This window comes from Amblyraja radiata, chromosome 1 (assembly GCF_010909765.2).
Source record: "Amblyraja radiata isolate CabotCenter1 chromosome 1, sAmbRad1.1.pri, whole genome shotgun sequence".
In the NCBI taxonomy this organism is placed as follows: domain Eukaryota; kingdom Metazoa; phylum Chordata; class Chondrichthyes; order Rajiformes; family Rajidae; genus Amblyraja; species Amblyraja radiata.
The window spans coordinates 77,299,878-77,318,021 of record NC_045956.1 but is presented as its reverse complement, the minus strand read 5'-3'; the positions used below and the strand labels follow the sequence as shown (position 1 = coordinate 77,318,021).

The 18,144-nt window shown below is 45.1% G+C and overlaps 1 protein-coding gene across 14 annotated transcripts in view; it reads right to left on the bottom strand.

The window, feature by feature from the left end:
- sec31a (SEC31 homolog A, COPII coat complex component) overlaps positions 1–18,144 on the bottom strand; it is a 105,488-nt gene that overhangs the window by 43,866 nt on the left and 43,478 nt on the right. For all 14 annotated transcript variants that reach the window (XM_033025060.1, XM_033025010.1, XM_033025032.1 and 11 more), the window contains 3 exons: positions 13,591–13,736; positions 9,231–9,404; positions 2,571–2,753 (listed from right to left, as the gene is read on the bottom strand). In XM_033025060.1, coding sequence (XP_032880951.1) covers positions 2,571–2,753; positions 9,231–9,404; positions 13,591–13,736 — 503 coding nt within the window. The remainder of the gene's footprint in view (positions 1–2,570; positions 2,754–9,230; positions 9,405–13,590; positions 13,737–18,144) is intronic.

Below are 18,144 nucleotides of genomic sequence, written 5' to 3'. Positions count from 1 at the left end.
ATTAGTCAAATGATTAAACATAACAACACACATAGACAGACAATTTGGCCCCTTGTGATAGCTTGTTGAAAGAGCGATCCAATTAGTTTCATTCTCCACTCCTTTCCCTACATCCTTGCAAACATTTCCCCTTCAACTATTGATGCCCTGCCCTTTTGGAAGTTAGTAATGAATCTATTCCCAGCACCAGCAATGGCAAATGTTGAGACATGTTCAGAATTGAGTGAAAGCAGCTTCATATTTATCTGCTCCGCTGAACTCCAGATGTTCACCTCTGCACTATGATGATGAACAAAGCTACTAAATCGTCAACAGTCTCTTATAATCGTTTTTGAGATATTCAATACCAATCAAGGCTTGGTTATTGAAATAATCAGATGATAAATGATGATGCCGAGTTCTTTGCGAAGTGGCAGACAGCAACAACAGGGAGATCCATGGCAAAAGCAGACATGAAGAGAATTCACATAGTAACTGAGCTTTCATATGGAGGAAACAAGTCATCACCATTAGGCCATTGTAATCTCACAATTCCCTTGGGTAGCCATTCCTGTTATTCAATTATTTGTTTTTCATTTATGTACATCAATCCTTCTATAAATCCAGTGTTTGACACATTTTTATACAAAATAAAAGAATGAATCAATCTCCCTCAGGAACTAGCTGATCACAGTATGAGGAGGCAGCCTTGGAAAAAATGTTACTATTTTGCACTCGAGTTGCTGGAGGTGAAAGGTTGGAGTGCAGAGTTCAGCCTAACAGCATACCAATGGATGGATTTGCCCCACTCTGGGCAAGAGACCAAGGGGACCACACATTGGTTTCACTGATGCTTGTCTGATGCTGCACCCACTTACAATCCAAGTGACAGGGGTTCCCACAGACAGGGGCACATAACTGGTGACCTGGGTTAGAGAGGTAAAAAGACAACTCTTTGCACCTTGGGAGCTTGTAATAATAGTGAAGACGATGCAAGAGAAAATAGAAGTTAATTTATTTAGGATCCTTCATCCAAATCATTCTGGAATGGATAGTCCTAACTATCCAACTAACCTGGGTCCGAATGCATAGAATTCCACAGATTCACCACCCTTTGCCATGCAATCTCCATTGCAATCTATGTCAATGCTTGGAATCCCAGCAAGACTGGGCCCTGTGCTTGGTCTCGCTGCAGCAGAGCAAACAGACAGCTGCGATCCCGCACATCCATCAGCTGGCTCCATGTCCCACATTGCATGCTCCAAAGTTTGGGTTGCTTGATTAAAGGTGTCAGAAGTTATGGGGAGAAGGCAAGAGAATGGGATTAAGAGGGAGAGATAGATCCACCATGATTGAATGGCAGAGTAGGCCCATGATTGATGGGCCGAATGGTCTAATTCTACTATCACCTATTACCTTATTTACTTCAGATTCAATAGCTGTACTGGTGGTTCCAGTCTGAACCAATATCAAATGTCAATCTGGCCTTCTATTGCTTTCCCTTTGCGCGATGATTAACTCACCATCCATTTAAGAAACTTATTGCATCAGTACAAAAATAAGTTTAGTTGCTATTTTTTATTCTCACAGTGGCCAAATGGGTGGTTCACAGGAGTTTAGGATTACTATTATATTGTATGCCCCATTTATTAAATCCAACATCCCAGATTCTTTTTTATTTTTTATTTGAAACCTCTGCACACATTAAGCATCCTACAATTTTCTACAGTTTTTGCAGTGTAACAGTCATGTATATCTTTTATTCTCCCTCTCAATATTCCTCTGTTCAATTCCAGCTGTCTGTCAAGCTTATTAATAATTAAATGTCTAAGCTTGATTGAAGTTCTTGCAGTCTCTTAAAAAGCTTTTCTCAAAATTAATACAGATTTACTTTATCAATCCAGTGCATGTTTCTTCAAAAATCTATGAAATTTGGCGAACAAACCTGTCATTTACAATCCATCCTTAATTAATCCATATCTTTCAAGGTGAATACTCCTTTACTTTGAAAAATGTCCTCCAGATATTAAACCACTCACAATAGCCTTATTGACCTACAGTTACCCGATCTTCATTCCCATCTTATGAACGAGATGTTAAGTTGGTACCCATCCAGTTTTCTGAAAATTCAATGAAATCTCTGTGACTTGTAATTAAAGTCACTATTTCCATCATAATCTAAGATGTGTGCAATCAGTATCATTTCCGCTGAGCTTCACCAGATTTATTTTAAGTCCTACTTCATAATAATTGTCCTTTCAAACTACTCCTCCATCCTTCTAGCTTTGTAACTGTAGTCTTCTATGACATCAGGACTATCATTGATAGGAGTGACGTAACAATATTGAATTCAGTTCAAAATATATTATAACCTAAATTTATTTCATATAACAAGATATTGCAGAACATGGACACTTAGCTTTGCTCATATATTACTCCTAAACATTTTGTTAAACCTGCTGCGTAATTCTCACAAGGAAATTCCACAAAGAGAAATTCAACTTGAAGACTCCTATTTAATTTGCTTTTAAAAATCATAAAGGTTCCACACCATATCAAAGGTTGGGTAAAAGAGACAGACGTGGTCTGACCTGTGGGTAGTACTGCTGTGTGGATGCCGCATGTTGTGGTTTCCCCTGGTAAAGTGAATGACCAGAACTTGCTCTGCCTCTTGGAGCTTGATGCTTCCCGTGAGATAAAGAAGCCGATTCTTGCTCTGCTGCATGTTCACCCTGGGCACGGAACAGTCTGTCTCGTAAATGTAGGATTGCCATCTTTCAGGATTAAAAAAAGGGAAAGAGAGAGATATTACTTTAATGAAAAAGCCACAACGGCAGTTCATTTCACCTTCCTTTGAGGAGAGCTTTAAATAAGTGACACAGTAGTAACATACCATAAAAGTCATTAATATTTTTCATATCAAACTAAGGATGTTTATTCTGCAATAAATGCAAACAATATGTTTTTCTGGTCATTAATTCTTGAAAAAATAAAGTAGATATGCAGGAAACTGTCCATTGTTACAACAACTGTCAACTCTTCCTCCCTTCATTGGTTAAAAGTAGCAAATAAGGTCCAACTGCAAACTCTAAGGAAGAGGAAAATTTAAATAAAAATGAACCTGGAACTTGCATTGAGAGGAAAAGATGCATAAGTATTTCAAGTGTTAGCATGCCTGTTATATTTGGAAATAATCTCTATCTAAAGAAAACCACAATTAGAGCCAATTAGATCTGATGTGTTTTGCAGGTATATTTTACAAGCTAAATTAATGCTTTCCAAATCACTACAAATTAAACTAAAAATGCATAAATAAATCAAACTGCATTCTGTCACATTATTAGAATACAGCGATGTGATGTACACTGTGTGGATTTGATGGGTTTTCAAATTTGAAATACAGCTATGCTGAATAAATAAATTAGTCAAACAAATCACAATGTGTTTAGCTCAGGGATTTCCAGCACCTTTGTTTTTGACGTCCCTTTCTTGTGTTATAAAAACTCCGCGGGATTCCAGAGTGTCTCGTGATAACAATGTTTTCAACAATGTTTTTCTGCTAGCAAGCATTTTACACAAAATCAGCAAATGAAAACTGTACTCCAGCCAACATTTTGAAAACCATTGGTTATGAACCTAACAACATGCATCTTAGTGGCTTTAATATGTAACATATTGAGGACATATATCAAGGTATGATAAGGTCATGTGATAGGAACAGATTAAGCCATTCAACGCATCAAGTCTACTCCTCCATGCATTCATGGCTGATCTATCTCTCCCTCCTAACCCCATTCTCCTGCCTTGTCTCCATAACTTCCGACACCTGTACTAATCAAAAATCTATTTATCTCTGCCTTAAAAATATCCACTGACTTGGCCTCCACAGCCTTCTGTGGCAAATAATTTGTATTCTATAATACCAATACCAGTGTGCTGGCTCTGGAGAGTCTAGAGGAGGTTTATTTTGACTTTTGTTTCAAGTTATTTTCCATTTGTACTTTTAACTTGGAGACTGAGTGTACCTTCCATTCTCAAACCAAAGGTTAAAGTGTTACAAACATCGGACCACACACTACTAACATGTTACATTTGTTTCCCAATTCCCCGCCCCCTTCAACTCAAGCAGTGTATTCTGTGAGTAGGTGCATTAGGTGTAGGAGCAGGCCATTTCCCGATGTTGGGGAGTCCAGAACAAGGGGTCACAGTTTAAGAATAAGGGGGAAATCTTTTGGGACCGAGATGAGAAAAACATTTTTCACACAGAGAGTGGTGAATCTCTGGAATTCTCTGCCACAGAAGGTAGTTGAGGCCAGTTCATTGGCTATATTTAAGAGGGAGTTAGATGTGGCCCTTGTGGGTAAAGGGATCAGGGGGTATGGATAGAAGGCAGGTACAGGATACTGAGTTGGATGATCAGCCATGATCATATTGAATGGCGGTGCAGGCTCGAAGGGCCGAATGGCCTACTCCTGCACCTATTTTCTATGTTTCTATTTGGCCCTTCAATGTGATCATGGCTGATCATCCACAATCAGTAATAATAATAATAATAATAATAATAATAAATTTTATTTATGGGCGCCTTTCAAGAGTCTCAAGGACACCTTACAAAAATTTAGCAGGTGGAGGAAAAACATGTAAGGGGAATGAAATAAATAGTAGAGGCATGACTAGTACACAAAGTAAAGACAGAATTCAATACAAAACACAATATGAGGCAATTAATGCACATATGAAAAGGGAGGGGGACGTGGGGCTAAGGATAGGCAGAGGTGAAGAGATGGGTCTTGAGGCGGGACTGGAAGATGGTGAGGGACACGGAATTGCGGATCAGTTGGGGGAGGGAGTTCCAGAGCCTGGGAGCTGCCCTGGAGAAGGCCCTGTCCCCAAAACTGCGGAGGTTGGACTTGTGGATGGAGAGGAGACCGGCTGATGTGGATCTGAGGGACCGTGAGGGTTGGTAGGGGGAGAGGAGGTCAGTGAGATATGGGGGGGGGCCAGATGGTGGAGGGCTTTGTAGGTGAGGATCAGGATTTTGTAGTTGATCCGGTGGGAGATGGGAAGCCAGTGAAGTTGTTTGAGGACTGGAGTGATGTGATGCCAGGATTTGGTGTGGGTGATGAGTCGGGCGGCTGCGTTCTGGACCAGTTGGAGTCGGTTGATGTAGGTGGAGCTGATGAAGCTGGAGAAGTGAGTTGCAGTAGTCCAGTCGGGAGGAGATGAAGGCATGGATGAGTCTTTCAGCAGCGGGAGGTGTGAGAGAGGGTCTGAGTTTGGCGATGTTGTGGAGATGAAAGAAGGAGGTTTTAATGACATGGCGGATGTGAGGCTCAAGGGAGAGGGTGGAATCAAAGATCACGCCAAGGTTGCGGGCCTGGGGAGATGGGGAGACAGTGGTGCCGTCGATGGTGAGAGTGGGGTTATTGATTTTGCTGAGTGTGGCTTTGGAGCCTATGAGGAGGAATTCTGTCTTATCGCTGTTGAGTTTGAGGAAATTATGTTGCATCCAGGTTTTTATAGCTGACAAACAAGAGTTGATATGGGAGAGGGGGGGGGTTGTGGGGGGATTTGGTGCCGAGGTAGATCTGGGTGTCGTCAGCGTAACAGTGGAAGTCCAGGTTGAAGTGGCGGAGTATCTGACCAAGGGGGAGGATGTAGGTGATGAAGAGGAGGGGGCCGAGTACGGAGCCTTGGGGAACGCCTTGAGTGACTGTGGCTGTAGCAGAGGTGTGGTTGTGGAGAGAGATGAAGTGGGATCTGTTGGAAAGGTAGGAACGGAGCCAACTGAGTGCAGAGCCTTCAATGCCGAGGTCTTTGAGTCTGGTGAGCAGGATGTTATGGTTAACTGTATCGAAGGCTGCGCTCAGGTCGAGGAGGATGAGGATGTTGAGGGAACCGGTGTCAGCAGAGGTGAGGAGGTCGTTGAGGTCTTTGCGGAGAGCAGTTTCTGTGCTATGGAGGGGGCGAAAGCCAGATTGGAGGGGTTCAAGTAGGTTATACGCAAGGAGGTGGGAATGAAGTTGCGACGCAACAATACGCTCCAGGGTTTTTGAAAGAAAGGGGAGGTTTGAGATTGGGCAGTAGTTAATGAGAGAGGAGGGATCAAGACCAGGTTTCTTTAAGATTGGTGTAACAGCAGCAGTTTTGAAAGCGGAGGGGACAATTCCTTGGGACAATGAGGAGTTGAAGAGATTAGTGAGGTAGGGGCAGAGAACGGGGAGGCAGGACTTCAGCAAGGGGAGTGGGGAGAGGGTCGAGGGAGCAGGTAGTGGGTTTGGAAGAGCTGATGAGTTTGGAGATTTCAATAGGGGTGACCAGGTCAAACTGGGAGAGGAAGCAGTGTGGAGGAGGAGTAAGGAGGTCAGTGGAGATGTTGAAAGGAGGGGCCTTGGTAGGTGGTGGAGTAGATGCTGGGGAGTCGGGTACAGGGGATAAAGATTGATAGATGGTGCTGATTTTATCGGCGAAAAAGTGTAGGAATGAGTTGCAGAGAACCGGAGTAGAGGTAGGGAGAGTGTTGGCTCGAGGCTTGAGGAGGTTGCCCACTGTGGAGAAGAGGGTTCTGTGGTTTAGGCAGGGATCGGTGAATATGGAGGAGAGGTAGGCAGATTTTGCAGCAATGAGGGCATCTTTGTAGTCAGTGAGATGAAGTTTGTAAGCTTCAAGGTGGACTGTGAGAGATGATTTCTTTGTGAGTCGTTCAAGTCGGCGACCAGTCTGTTTCAGTTTACGAAGTGCAGGTGTGTACCAGGGTGAAGATGTGTTGAAAGTTACGGTTCTTGTTTTGAGGGGGGCCATAGTGTTAAGGGAGGTAGACAAGGTGGAATTGAGATGGTTTGTGAGATCATCAGGTGAGATGGGGGTTGAGTCCAGGGGGAGAGTGGTAGAGAGCAGGTCAGAGAGATGGTGGGGATCAATGGATTTTAGATTACGGAAGGTGATTTCTCGGAGGAAGCGGGGGCGAGGTGTCGGAGAAGGGATGGTGAACCGTATAAGCTTATGATCAGAGAGGGTACCCCGTTTCTGCCTTCTCCCCATATCCCCTGACTCCGCTATTTTTAAGAGCCATATCTTGTTCTCTTGAAAGCATCCAGAGAACCTGCCTCCACTGCCCTCTGAGACAGAGAATTTCACGCTCTGTGAGAAAAAGTGTTTCCTCGTCCCCATTCTAAATGGCTTACTCCTTATTCTTAAGCTGTGGCCCCTGGTTCTGGACTCCCCCAACATCGGGAACATGTTTCCTGCCTCTAGTGTGTCCAAGCCCTTAACAATCTTATATGTTTCAATGAGGTACCCTCTCATCCTTCTAAACTCCAGAGTGTACAAGCCCAGCTTCCCCATTCTCTCATCATATGACAGTCCCGCCATCCCGGGAATTAACCTTGTAAACCTACGTTGCACTCCCTCAATAGCAAGAATGTCCTTCCTCAAATTAGGGGACCAAAACTGCACAGAATACTCCAGGTGTGGTCTCATTAGGGCTCTGTACAACTGCAGAAGGACCTCTTTGCTCCTATATTTCATTCCTCTTGGTATAAAAGCCAACATGCCATTTTTGCTTTCTTCACTGCCTGTTATACCTGCATGCTTACTTTCATAGACTGATGTACAAGAACCCCCAGATCCTATTGTACTTCCCCTTTTCCCAACTTGATGCCATTTAGATAGTAATCTGCCTTCCTGTTTTTGCTGCCAAAGTGGATAACCTCACATTTATCCGCATTAAACTTAATCTGCCATGCATCTGCCCACTCCCCCAACCTGTCCAAGTCACCCTGCATTATCATAGCATCCTCCTCACAGTTCACACTGCCACCAAGCTTTGTGTCATCTGCAAATTTGCTAATGTTACTTTGAATCCCTTCATCCAAATCATTGATGTATATTGTAAATAGCTGCGGTCCCAGCACCGAGCCTTGCGGTACCCCACTACTCACTGCCTGCCATTATGAAAGGGACCTACTCTTTGTTTCCTGCTGCCAACCACTTCTCCATCCAGGCGTGAGCAAGTCCACACTGTACGACTCTATGACAATAGTGTAGGAAGGAACTGCAGATGCTGGTTTACACTGAAGATAGACAACAATGGTCTTGGACATTAAGCATTAAGACCAAACACCACAGTCTGGGAAGCAACATTGAGGAGTAGCGGCCCAATGATTCAAATATCTCCTGTCGTCTCTTATATTCTTTTGCTATGTGTATACACCTCAAGAACATTCCTTTTTATTCCATCTGATGATCCCATGTTTAACAAGCTCCCTCACCTGAAAGCCGTCCTTCAAATGTAATTAATTTCTTCATTCTGCATTGACATTTAGTCATGAGTTTGCACATTTAGTCTTTTTTTTTAAAAGGCAAGTTTTAACCACTGATCAAATTTCCCTCAAATGAAGTGTCCACTCAGAGTCAGAGATGCAGAATGGAAACAGGTTGTTCGATCCATCGGGTCCGAGCTGACTGTGTGCTTGTTTGTTTGTGCGTTCTCCCTGTGATCGCATGGGTTTTCTCCAGGTGCTCCAGTTTCCTCCCACATTCCAAAGACATACAGGTTTGCAGGTTAATTGACTCTGCAAAATTGTAAATTGTCCCCAGAGTGTAGGCTAGCGCCAGCATCATAAGGTCTTGTGATAGGAGCAGAAATAGGCCATTCAGACCATCAAGTCTACTCCACCATTCAATCATGGCTGATCTATCTCTCGCTCCTAACCCCATTCTCCTGCCTTCTCCCCATAACTTCCGACACCTGTACTAATTAAGAATCTATCTATCGCTGCCTTAAAAATATCCACCGACTTGGCCTCCACAGCCTTCTGTGGCAAAGAATTCCACAGATTCACCACCCTCTGACTAAAGAAATTTCTCCTCGTCTCCTTCCTAAAGGAACGTCCTTTAATTCTGAGGCTATGACCTCTAGTCCTAGACTCTCCCATGAGTGGAAACATCCTCTCCACATCCATTCTCTCCAAGCCTTTCACGATTCGGTACGTTTCAATGAGGTCCCTCCTCATTCTTCTAAACTCCAGCAAGCACAGGCACAGTGTCGTCAAATGCTCATGATATGTTAACCTGGGATCATCTTGTAAACCTCCTCTGGACCCACTGGTATTATTTTTTTTAAAAATTCCTGCATGTTTTGCCCTAACAAAAAAATGTGTTAATTTAACCATCTTCATAAATTAGTTGACAAGACAATTTGGGATTATGTAACAGAAAGTGGGAACAAAATACTGTGCATCAGTCAGTACCTGATTTGCGTCGGTAGGCAGATAAGACAAAGCAGCAGCCAAACTTCCTTGGGCTGCCAGTAGACCAGCATACTGACTCATCTTCTCCGCTAGAACAGCCCCAACTCCATTATTGTGTGCTCCTTGGGTAAGTTCGACAGCTTTGCGCAAAATCACTACTTTCTCAATGAGATCCTGAAAAGACCATTTAAAAAAAAAAAAAGCACAAAATCAAAATTTTGGTAAAGGAAAATTTACCTCGTGTGTTAGATCACTGGTTGCATTTGCAATTAAATGGAGGCAAATAAGACCACGTCAATACTGGTAGTGAAATAGACTATACAGGTCCTACCCAGAAAACGACATGGTTCTGTTCCTGAGAACAGTTCGTAACCCGAACAGTAGCCAAGTCAGAAATGCAGTTGCCACAAAGTTCCCACACAACAGAAGATGTCTGCAGCCCTGCACCACCTGGCAACCCCATCCTGCCCGTCACCCAAATGTCCACTCATGGAAACAGGCAGTAAGCAAGTTGGGCATTTGCAACCTGCTGAGGACCCGAGGGAAGATTTGACCCTTTTAAAAATATGACCCTTTTAAAAAACTGAGCTGCAAATCTGCATTATGCTCTTCTAATGGGCTGCTGACCTCAGGAGCTTGCAATTTTATAATGTTAACTCTGCAGATTTCTGGATACAGGTTTTGTTCATTTAATAAAGGAGCCTGCAGGCTCCTGGGCATTCTCGAGTCAGGTCACAACAAAGCTGCAGGACAAACAGAGCATCTTTGTCCCCAGAGTGTAGGCTAGCGCCAGCATCATAAGGTCGTACAACGGGAAGGTCTTGAGGAAATTTCCTGTTGGGAGAAGTGGTGCCAGCTGGGTGGGTGTGAAATCTTTGCCACATTTCATGGCTCACTGCTCAAAAGCTCCAACCAATTTATGACATAGCTGCCTCGTGAGTATTGAGGATGCTGAACTTAAAAACTTGGCCCACATCCAATGTGCAGACTCTTGAGTGCTAGAGTGCGCCAGTGGGGAAGAGTACCTCAGACACACCACTGGCCTCAGATTACCCATTGTATTAGTCTCTCCGTGCTAAGACAGAACAGAGTTCCACATTAATTCACTCAGACCGTGAGATCAGACATATTACACTCACACCAATATTTTCCACTTGATCAGGAAAATAAATTCTTCTATAACCTAATCAGTTTTCAATATTTTGTTTGATCAATTTTTTTTTGATCGATTGATTAAAAAATACAGTTTGGAAACAGGCCCTTCGACCCAACGAATCCATGCCGACAATCGATCACCCGTTCACACTAGTTCTATGTTATCCCACTTTCCTATCCACAAGCTACACACTTGGGGCAATTTACAGAGGCCAATTAACCTACAAACCCACTCTTCTTTGGGATGTGGGAGGAAATAAAAGCACCAGGCAGAAACCTGCACCGTTTAGTTTAGTTTAATTTAGAGTTACAGCGCAGAAACAGGCCCTTCAGCCCCTGAGTCTGTGCCGACCTACAATCACCCATACACTAGTTCTGTCCTATATACTAGGGACAATTTAGTTGTATAGGGAACATGCAAACTCCACACAGACAGCACCCGTGGCGTTTCAGGTGCCGTGAGGCAGCAGCTCTACCAGCTGTGCCACTGTGATGTCATTTCTCTTGCACAGTATCTGTTTGGAAACCTAACGCAAAAGGAATCTGTCACACTAGCAGTCAAATCCATTAATATTGCTCAATAAAACATCCCAAAAATGCTTTCCTAATATTCAAGGACCAATCCAAGAACAGAGCGTAAATCCTTTGGGGAGAGTTAATGACACCTTGTTGAATAGCGTGCAAGGCTTTGCATTGTGAAAGATGCTGTCTTTCAGAAAGCCTGTTTAAATTAGAGTTTAAAAGCCTGTTTATATTATTATTCTAACAGTGCAGGTGAGTTCAAAGAAGCTATGACATCATTCAAAGAGCAGGGAGTTCTTCCAGCATAGTAGTGAACATTACTCTGAACGGGCCTAACACCAACACAGATTAACTTGTCACTCATGGCATTAATGATTGGAGCTATCTGGCTCAGTGCAAAAATAATCATTGCACTTTTCCACAAGATTATGCCCAGGAGTAATTAATCAGGGATGTGGAGAAGATGTATAATAAGATGCTGAATAAATACAAGGTCCAATTCAATCATTAACATTGAACAGTTTGCAACACCATGCAATACAACTGCACAGTCCGTGGAGTGAAGGGATAATTCAAGTTGCCAAATCTAGTGGCATCTTTGGTGGAAAGCACAGAGTAAAACCTTACGTTTAAGAAGGAACTGCAGGTGCTGGAAAAATTGAAGGTAGATAAAAATGCTGGAGAAATTCAGCGGGTGAGGCAGCATCTATGGAGTGAAGGAATAGGCGACGTTTCGGGTCGAGACCTTTCTTCAGACTAATGTGGGGGTGGTGGGGGCAGGAAGAGGAAAGGAAGAGGCGGAGACAGTGGGCTGTGGGAGAGCTGGGAAGGGGAGAGGAAAGAGGGCGAAGGCAAGGACTACCTGAAATTGGAGAAGTCAATGTTCTTACCGCTGGGGTGTAAACTACTCAAGCGAAATATGAGGTGCTGCTCCTCCAATTTACAGTGGGACTCACTCTGGCCCAGGAGAGAAAGGTTGGATTCGGAATGGGAGGGGGAGTTGAAGTGCTGAGCCACCGGGAGATCAGGTTGGTTATTGCGTACTGAGTGAAGGTGTTGGACGAAGCGATTGCCAAGCCTACGCTTAGTCTCATCGATGTAGAGCAGCTGACACTTAGAGCAGTGGATGCAATAGATGAGGTTGGAGGAGGTGCAGGTGAACCTCTGACGTACCTGGAAGGACTGTTTCAGTCCTTGGATGGAGTCAAGGAGGGAGGTAAAGCGACAAGTGTAGCATTCCTGCAGTTGCAAGGGAAAGTGCCAGGGGAGGGGGTTATTTGGGTGGGAAGGGACAAATTGACCAAGGAGTTACGGAGGGAGCGGTCTCTGCGGAAAGCCGAAAGGGGAGGAGATGGGAAGATGTGGCCAGTGGTGGGATCCCGTTGGAGGTGGCGAAAATGTCGGAGGGCTATTTGTTGTATGGCCTGGTAGGGTGGAAGGTGAAGACAAGGGGGATTCTGCCCTTGTAACGAGTGGGGGGATGGGGAGTGAGAGCAGAGTTACGGGGTATAGAAGAGATCCTGGTGAGAGCCTCATATATAATCGAAGAGGGGAATCCCCGTTCCCTAAAGAATGAGGACATCTCCGATGCCCTGGTTTGGAACACCTCATCCTGGGGTGCAGATGCGGCGTAGACAGAGGAATTGGGAGTAGGGGGATAGAGTCTTTACAGGAAGCAGGGTGGGAAGAAGTGTAGTCCAGATGGCCATGGGAGTCGGTGGGTTTATAGTAGATGTCGGTCAGTGGTCTGCTACTTGCGATGGAAATAGTGAGGTCTAGAAACGATCGGGAGATGTCGGAATAAGTCCAGGTGGAAAAATTACAGACGAGACTCGAGAACGAGAAGGTATCAGATTCAGAAATCTTCCAGCCCAGATTTATAGGCTTGATATAAATGTTAATATTATGTCATCAAGGCTGCCTTTAGCCAGATGTCTTCAGTAAATCTTTACTACAAAGATGCAACTCATGGTCATCCAGCACAGAAACATTCTCTTTGGCCCAACTTGGTCATGTCGACCAAAATGCCCCATCTATCTACACTAGTCCCACTTGCCCACGTTTGGTCCATATCCCTCTTTAGAGGAGAAAGGTGGGACTATTGTAGATGGGTCATCTTGGTCAGCATGGGCAAGTTGGGCTGAAGGTCCTGTTTCTGTGCTGTACGACTCTGCACTTGACAATTATAGGCAGTTCATGCCTTTTAAGTAAATAATTGTTGAAGATGAACTAATGAACAGCCAGATGCAAAAACAGCTTGCAAGGATAATTTTCACTTCAGCAAGCCAAAGGGAGCGTCATCGGGGACTTGTACTGCAATATGCAAACACTGGGGAATAGAGAAGAGATCCCACTGGAATGTAAATGCGTCAAAACATTGTCTCTCAAGAAAATATCTGTCTCCTGTCCTTAATATGTATAGGAAAGAACTGCAGATGCTGGTTTAAATCGAAGGTAGACACAAAATGCTGGTGTAACTCTGGAGAGAAGGAATGGGTGACATTTCGGATTGAGACCCTTCTTCAGATTGAAGAGGGTCTCGACCCGAAACATTACCCTTTCCTTCTCTCCAGTGATGCTGCCTGTCCCGCTGAGTTACTGCAGCATTTTGCGTCTACCTTCCTTTCCTTAATAGATTCAAAAGGGGAACAGCGTCGCCTCAATGACTTTCAGCCAGACTAACCTGAAGAGCAAGAGGAGAGTTGCCATTCTGAGCTCTATCCCAGCAGACAACTAGTTTCTCCACGTTACCGGCACAGATATAGCACAGGCAGGCTTGAGCCTGAAGGTTGTTGTCTCCTTCACTCTCCAAACGTGCGCCCAAATAATCTTGGATGAAACAAAGAAAAACATTTTAAAATATCTGACTTTAGTTTCAAGTTATTTTCCATTTTAAATTAGACACTGAGTGTACCTTCCATTCTCAAACCAAAGGTTAAAGTGTTACAAACATCGGACCACACACTACTAACATGTTACACTTGTTTCCCAAACCCCCGCCCCTTTCAACTCATGCAGTGTATGCCATGAGTGAGTGACCAAGAGATGCACTGAGGAGCAGCATTGAGGAGTAGAGGCCCAATGATTCACATCTCTGCCGCGCTCCCAGTTATATTCTTTTGCTATGTGTATTCGCCTCAAGAATTTTTATTTTTATTCCATCTGATAATCCCTTGTGCAAACAAACTCCCTCACCTGAAAGCTGTCCTTCAGATTTAATTCATCTATTTATTCTGCATTGACATTTAGTTATGAGTTTTTTAAAAGGCAAGTTTTAACCACTGATCAAATTTCCCCCAAATGAAGTGTCCACTCAGAGTCAAAGAGATACAGCATGGAAACATGGCTGTGGGCATCGTGGATCTGTTTACGCCGCATCTGCACCCAGGATGAGGTGTTCCAGACCAGGGCATCGGAGATGTCCTCATTCTTTAGGGAACGTGGGTTCCCCTCTTCTATTATAGATGAGGATCTCACCAGGGTCTCCTCTATATCCCGGAGCTCCGCTCTCATTACCCATCCCCCTACTCGTAACAAGGACAGAGTCCCCCTTGTCCTCATCTTCCACCCCATCAGCCGTCGCATACAACATATAATCCTCCGACATTTTCGCCGCCTCCAACGGGATCCCACCACTGGCCACATCTTCCCATCTCCTCCCCTTTCTGCTTTGCGTAGAGACCATTCCTTCTGTAACTCCCTGGTCAATTTGTCCCTTCCTACCCAAACCACCCCCTCCCCGGGTACTTTCCCTTGCAACCGCAGGAAATGCTACACTTGTCGCTTTACCTCCCCCCTCAACTCCATCCAAGGACCCAAGCAGTCGTTCCAGGTGAGGCAAAGGTTCACCTGCACCTCCTCCAACCTCATCTACTGCATCTGCTGTTCCAGGTGTCAACTTCTCTACATCGGTGAGACCAAGCGCAGGCTTGGCGATCGCTTCGCCCAACACCTCCACTCAGTTCGCACTAACCAAACTGATCTCCCGGTGGCTCAGCACTTCAACTTCCTCTCCCATTCCGAATCTGACCTTTCTGTACTGGGCCTCCTCCATTGCCAGAGTGAGGCCCAGTGCAAATTGGAGGAGCAGCACCTCATATTTTGCTTAGGTAGTTTACACCCCAGCGGTATGAACATTGACTTCTCTAAATTCAGATAGTCCTTGCTTTCTCCCTCCTCCCCCTTCTCAGCTTACCCACACAGCCTACTGTCTCCCCCACTTCTTTTCTTTTTCCCCCCCCCTCCCCCCCCCCCCCCGACATCAGTCTGAAGAAGGGTCTCGACCCAAAACGTCATCTATTCCTTCTCTCCATGCCTCACCCGCTGAGTCCCTCCAGCATTTTTGTCTACCAGCATGGAAACAAGTCGTTCGATCCATCGAGTCAGAGCTGACTGTTTACACTAAACCTATATTCATCCTTATTTTTAAAAATAAATTCACCTCACTTTCTCATGACCCCTCCTCACCCCACCACCACCTTAGACACCCACAATTTAGCGTCCAATTAACAAACCAACCCACACGTCTTTGGAATGCAAGAGGAAATTGAAGCACCCGGAGGAAACCCATGCGGTCACTGGGAGAACGTCCAACTCCCAACAGAAGGACCCAATGTCAGGATTGAACACAGGTCACCTGCATTGTGAGGCAGCGATCACTATGTAGCCATCTCTAATTCACCCCCAAATAGAGAGCTAGCACCAGCGTTAGACATGGCAGCCTAGAGTTTACACCCAGATCAGCAGTTTCACAAACAACTACATGGGCAAATGCATTGTGCAGTACAGCTGAACCACAGAAATATCAAATGGGCCAGGTTCCACACTCCATCTATATTGTTCACCAATTCCCGCTGGACTGCTGACTGTAGCCCTGCCATTGTTCACAGCTCTGGTAAATAGCTTCCCAGTAACAGTGTCTATATTCATGCATTGGAAGCTGTGCAGATGTTGGAATTGTAGCTCAGTGCAAGTCATTTATGGTGAAGCACCAGAAGAATGCAAGGGGAAGGCAGCCAGATGCTGCTTTGTTCGTGGATTATCCACAGTTGATGGGAAATGAGAAATGTTGATGGTCTTGGATATAAACTTTAAGGAACATAACACCGTGATACCACAAACCAGCGTCTGCTCTGAAATGAATAATGTTAATGATAAACAGGGACTTTACTCAGTACTTTCATTGATTGCACTCATAAGTAAGCAGAGGAACACCCCTCTCCTGGTTTAGTCGAGATCAGTACAATCTATCACCGGAATTTGAACATTGTCAAAGGGTTATTACCCTTGCTGCCTGCTCTCTGCCATCAGTTGAGCTTTTTATTGGACCTCAGTATACGTGACAATAAACTAAACTAAACAAACCGTGGCTCTCTGCTCTTGATGAACCAGTAGCTAATTTTACAGCATATAATCATCCAACATTTTCGCCATCTCCAACGGGATCCCACTACTGGCCACATCTTCGCATCTCCACCCCTTTCTGCTTTCCGCAGAGGCCGTTCCCTCTGCAACTCCCTGGTCAACTCGTCCCTTCCCACCCAAACCACCCGCTCCCCAGGTACTTTCCCCTACAACTGCAGGAGATGCAACACCTGTCCCTTTACCTCCCCCCTTGACTCCATCCAAGGATCCAAACAGTCTTTCCAGGTGAGGCAGAGGTTAATTTTCACCTCCTCCAACCTCATCCACTGTATCCTCTGTTCCAGGTGTCAACTTCTTTACATCGGTGAGACCAAGCGCGGGCTTGGCGATCGTTTCAATGATCACCTCCGCTCAGTCAGCCTTAACCTACCCGATCTTCCGGTTGCTCAGCACTTTAACCCCCTCTGCCACTCCCAATCTGACCTTTCTGTCCTGGGCCTCCTCCTTTGTCAGAGTGAGGCCCAGCGCAGAAATTGAAGGAACAGCCTCCGTGTGGGCGACGCGACTCAAGTCGCAGCGGCCTCTGCAGTCCGTCTGTCTTTTTTAAATTTTTTGTCTCGGTTGAATGTAGTTTTTATGCAGTTTTTTTTAAACTGGGTATGTGTGGGGGGCGAGGGGTGGGGAAACTTTTAAAATCTTTCCCCTGCACGGAGAACCCGACCTTTTCTCTGTCGAGTCTCCGTTGTCGTTGGGGCCTAGCACCGTGGAGCGGCCTCCAAACGGAACGACCTGGGGCTCCAGTCGCGGAGCCTGCGGACTTAGCCACCATCGCGGAGCTGGCCGAGTTCGGAGCGGGAGGAGCTGTGGTGGTGCGCTGCTGCGGCCCGACCCCAGAGATTCGGAGGCCTCAGCCGCCGGCCCGGTGGACGGTGACACCGGGAGCCCGAGGGTCCCTGGTGGGAGACCGCTTTTCGGGGCTTCCGCAACGGCGACTTCTCCCGCCCGAGTTGCGGGGTTGAGGATGACCTGGAGCGGGGCCTTACATCGCCTGGCGCGGCTTTAATGGCTGCGGGACTTATTTACCATCGCCCACCGGGGGCTTTGACTCTGACATCGGGAGGAGAACGAGGAGTGCAGGGGAGAGATAAGACTTTGCCTTCCATCACAGTGAGGAGGAGATTCACTGTGATGGATGTTTGTGTAAATTGTGTTGTGTCTTGGTTCTTCTTCTTGTTTGTATGACTGCAGAAACCAAATTTCGTTTGAACCTCTGGGTTCAAATGACAACAAATAAATTGTATTGTATTGTATTGTTAGCAGTTTTACACCTTATCAGCATTTCTTTCTTATCTTTACCAAAATAAAATATATTTCTATGAAACCACATCCCATATCACTGAAATACGAGCAATAGATTAATATTAGATTTATTTAAAAATTGGTATCTAGGCACTCTGTGCATATCAATCCGAGAGAAATAATGAGAAAATACGATAATAAAATTAGATAATTGTCCCAAGTGTGTAGGATAAAACTAGTGTACAGATGATTGTGGTCGGGGTGGACTCAGTGGGCCGAAGGGCCTGTTTCCACGTTGTACCTCTAAACTAAACAATAACCTCTCCCTCAACATCAGGAAGATGAAGAAGCTAGTTAGCGACTCTAGGGAGCAAAGTGGGATTAATGCCCCAATCAGAATCAAAGGTGCCAAAATAGAAATGGATGAAAGCTTCAAGTTTCTTGGAGTAAATATTACCGCAATCTGTCGTGGACCACCCACGTGGCCCACTCACCGACGCCTCCACTTCCTGAAGAGCCCGAGGCAATGCAGCGTGTCTTTAATGACTCTCACAAACCTCTGCAGATGTACCAT